Source organism: Austrofundulus limnaeus, unplaced genomic scaffold (genome assembly GCF_001266775.1).
Source record: "Austrofundulus limnaeus strain Quisiro unplaced genomic scaffold, Austrofundulus_limnaeus-1.0 Scaffold1379, whole genome shotgun sequence".
Taxonomy (NCBI): Eukaryota; Metazoa; Chordata; class Actinopteri; order Cyprinodontiformes; family Rivulidae; genus Austrofundulus; species Austrofundulus limnaeus.
The window spans coordinates 53,973-55,519 of NW_013953781.1; the positions used below are offsets into that span (position 1 = coordinate 53,973).

General features: G+C 40.3%; 1 protein-coding gene across 1 annotated transcript in view; it reads left to right on the forward strand.

Annotated features, from left to right (window-relative positions):
- Positions 1-574: 574 nt before the first annotated feature.
- Positions 575-1,547, forward strand: part of dis3l (DIS3 like exosome 3'-5' exoribonuclease) — a 13,681-nt gene continuing 12,708 nt past the window's right edge. Inside the window, exon 1 of the mRNA XM_014032125.1 lies at positions 575-787. Within this exon, the coding sequence (XP_013887579.1) occupies positions 658-787 (130 nt within the window). The 5' untranslated portion in view covers positions 575-657. The remainder of the gene's footprint in view (positions 788-1,547) is intronic.

Here is a 1,547-nt window from a genome sequence, read left to right on the forward strand (position 1 = left end):
GAGAGGAGTCGTTCACTGCTGAAACACAAAACGCAGGAGATGTTTTTGGTTTTSTGCGTGCATTTGTTTTTCCTCGTTTTCACGCTATTTTATGAATCATTGCGTGGGTTTCAATGAAAATTTAATCAGATTTACAGTCAGAAGAAAGAGAACTGGAAGCCAGAAGTAAGCGCCTACAACTAGACTACCTGAGGTTTATTAAATGAGCAAAAATGACCATAACTTACTGCGCTTTTAGATAAACATAAAAAATTGGGTATGATAGAAGCTGGGATAAACCCAACACACACACTGATTGTTTATTTTAAACATGCAGCAGTTTATACAAGTGTGCGCTTCTTTCCACTTATTTTTGGACATGTAAACTAAATCAGCAAGACGGAGATGTACTGTTGTGTATTTTTGTCTGATTTATTTTTTAATCTTTTTCTTCCTTGAATAATCTTTCATTATTCCGTACGGTAACCCATCGGTGTCGCTTGTTTTGGATCTAGACGCGCTTGAACGTAAAATAAGTTTTTACGTCATGACGTCAGAGCGTACGCTTCAGCGTGTGCTCCTCGCGCGCTTCCCTGAACTCCGCCATAGGAGTGTTTACATGTCGGAACAAAGTGTGGGGCCTGTTTCTGTGGGCGGGTTCGGTTCTGAGTGTTCGGAATGATAAAGACCGATAAGATTCTGCACCTGAAGAGCTGCCGGGGCCGGAAGGTTCGGGTGGTTCGGGAGCATTACGTCAGGGAGCGGGTTCCCTGCTTCAGCGCTCGGTGTCAGGCGGACTGTCCGAACGGTAGAGTCAGCACCACAACAACACCAGAACCCGGTCTAGTTCAGGTCCAGGTACTACAGAACCGGGTTAAATCTGGACCGGGCTATAAATGTTTGGGCCGAATTATTTTAAAATGATAAAAACTCAATAAAACACAGTTTGATGGAGGAAAGCGGTAAATATGTTGTTAGGACAGTTCATCCAGCTTCCTGGATGGGAAACCCTTTCAGAATAAAGGTCCAGTTTTATTTCAACTGTTTTATTTGGGAAACCCTTTCAGAATAAAGGTCCAGTTTTATTTTAACTTTTATTTGGGAAACCCTTTCAGAATAAAGGTCCAGTTTTATTTTAACTTTTATTTGGGAAACCTTTTCAGAATAAAGGTCCAGTTTTATTTGAACTTTTATTTGGGAAACCCTTTCAGAATAAAGGTCCAGTTTTATTTTGTTAACTGTTTTATTCGGCTCCTCCAGGTTTACTGGTTCTACACCAGTGGTTTCAAYCCTGGTCCTCCAGGCACACCGCCCTGCATGTTTTACAGGTCTCCCTGCTTTGACACACCTGACTGAAATGTTTAACTACAATCAGTTACCAACTGAAATCAGCTGTGTTGAAGCTTGAAGTTTCAGTTCACAGTCTGGTATAAAGTACCACAAAGTGATACTTGAGTAAAAGTACAAGTATCTTATCAAAAAATGACTTTGGTAAAAGTTAAAGTCTCCTTTAGGAATATAACTTGAGTAAAAGTGTTAAAGTATGTGATATTTGTTGTAGTTAAGTA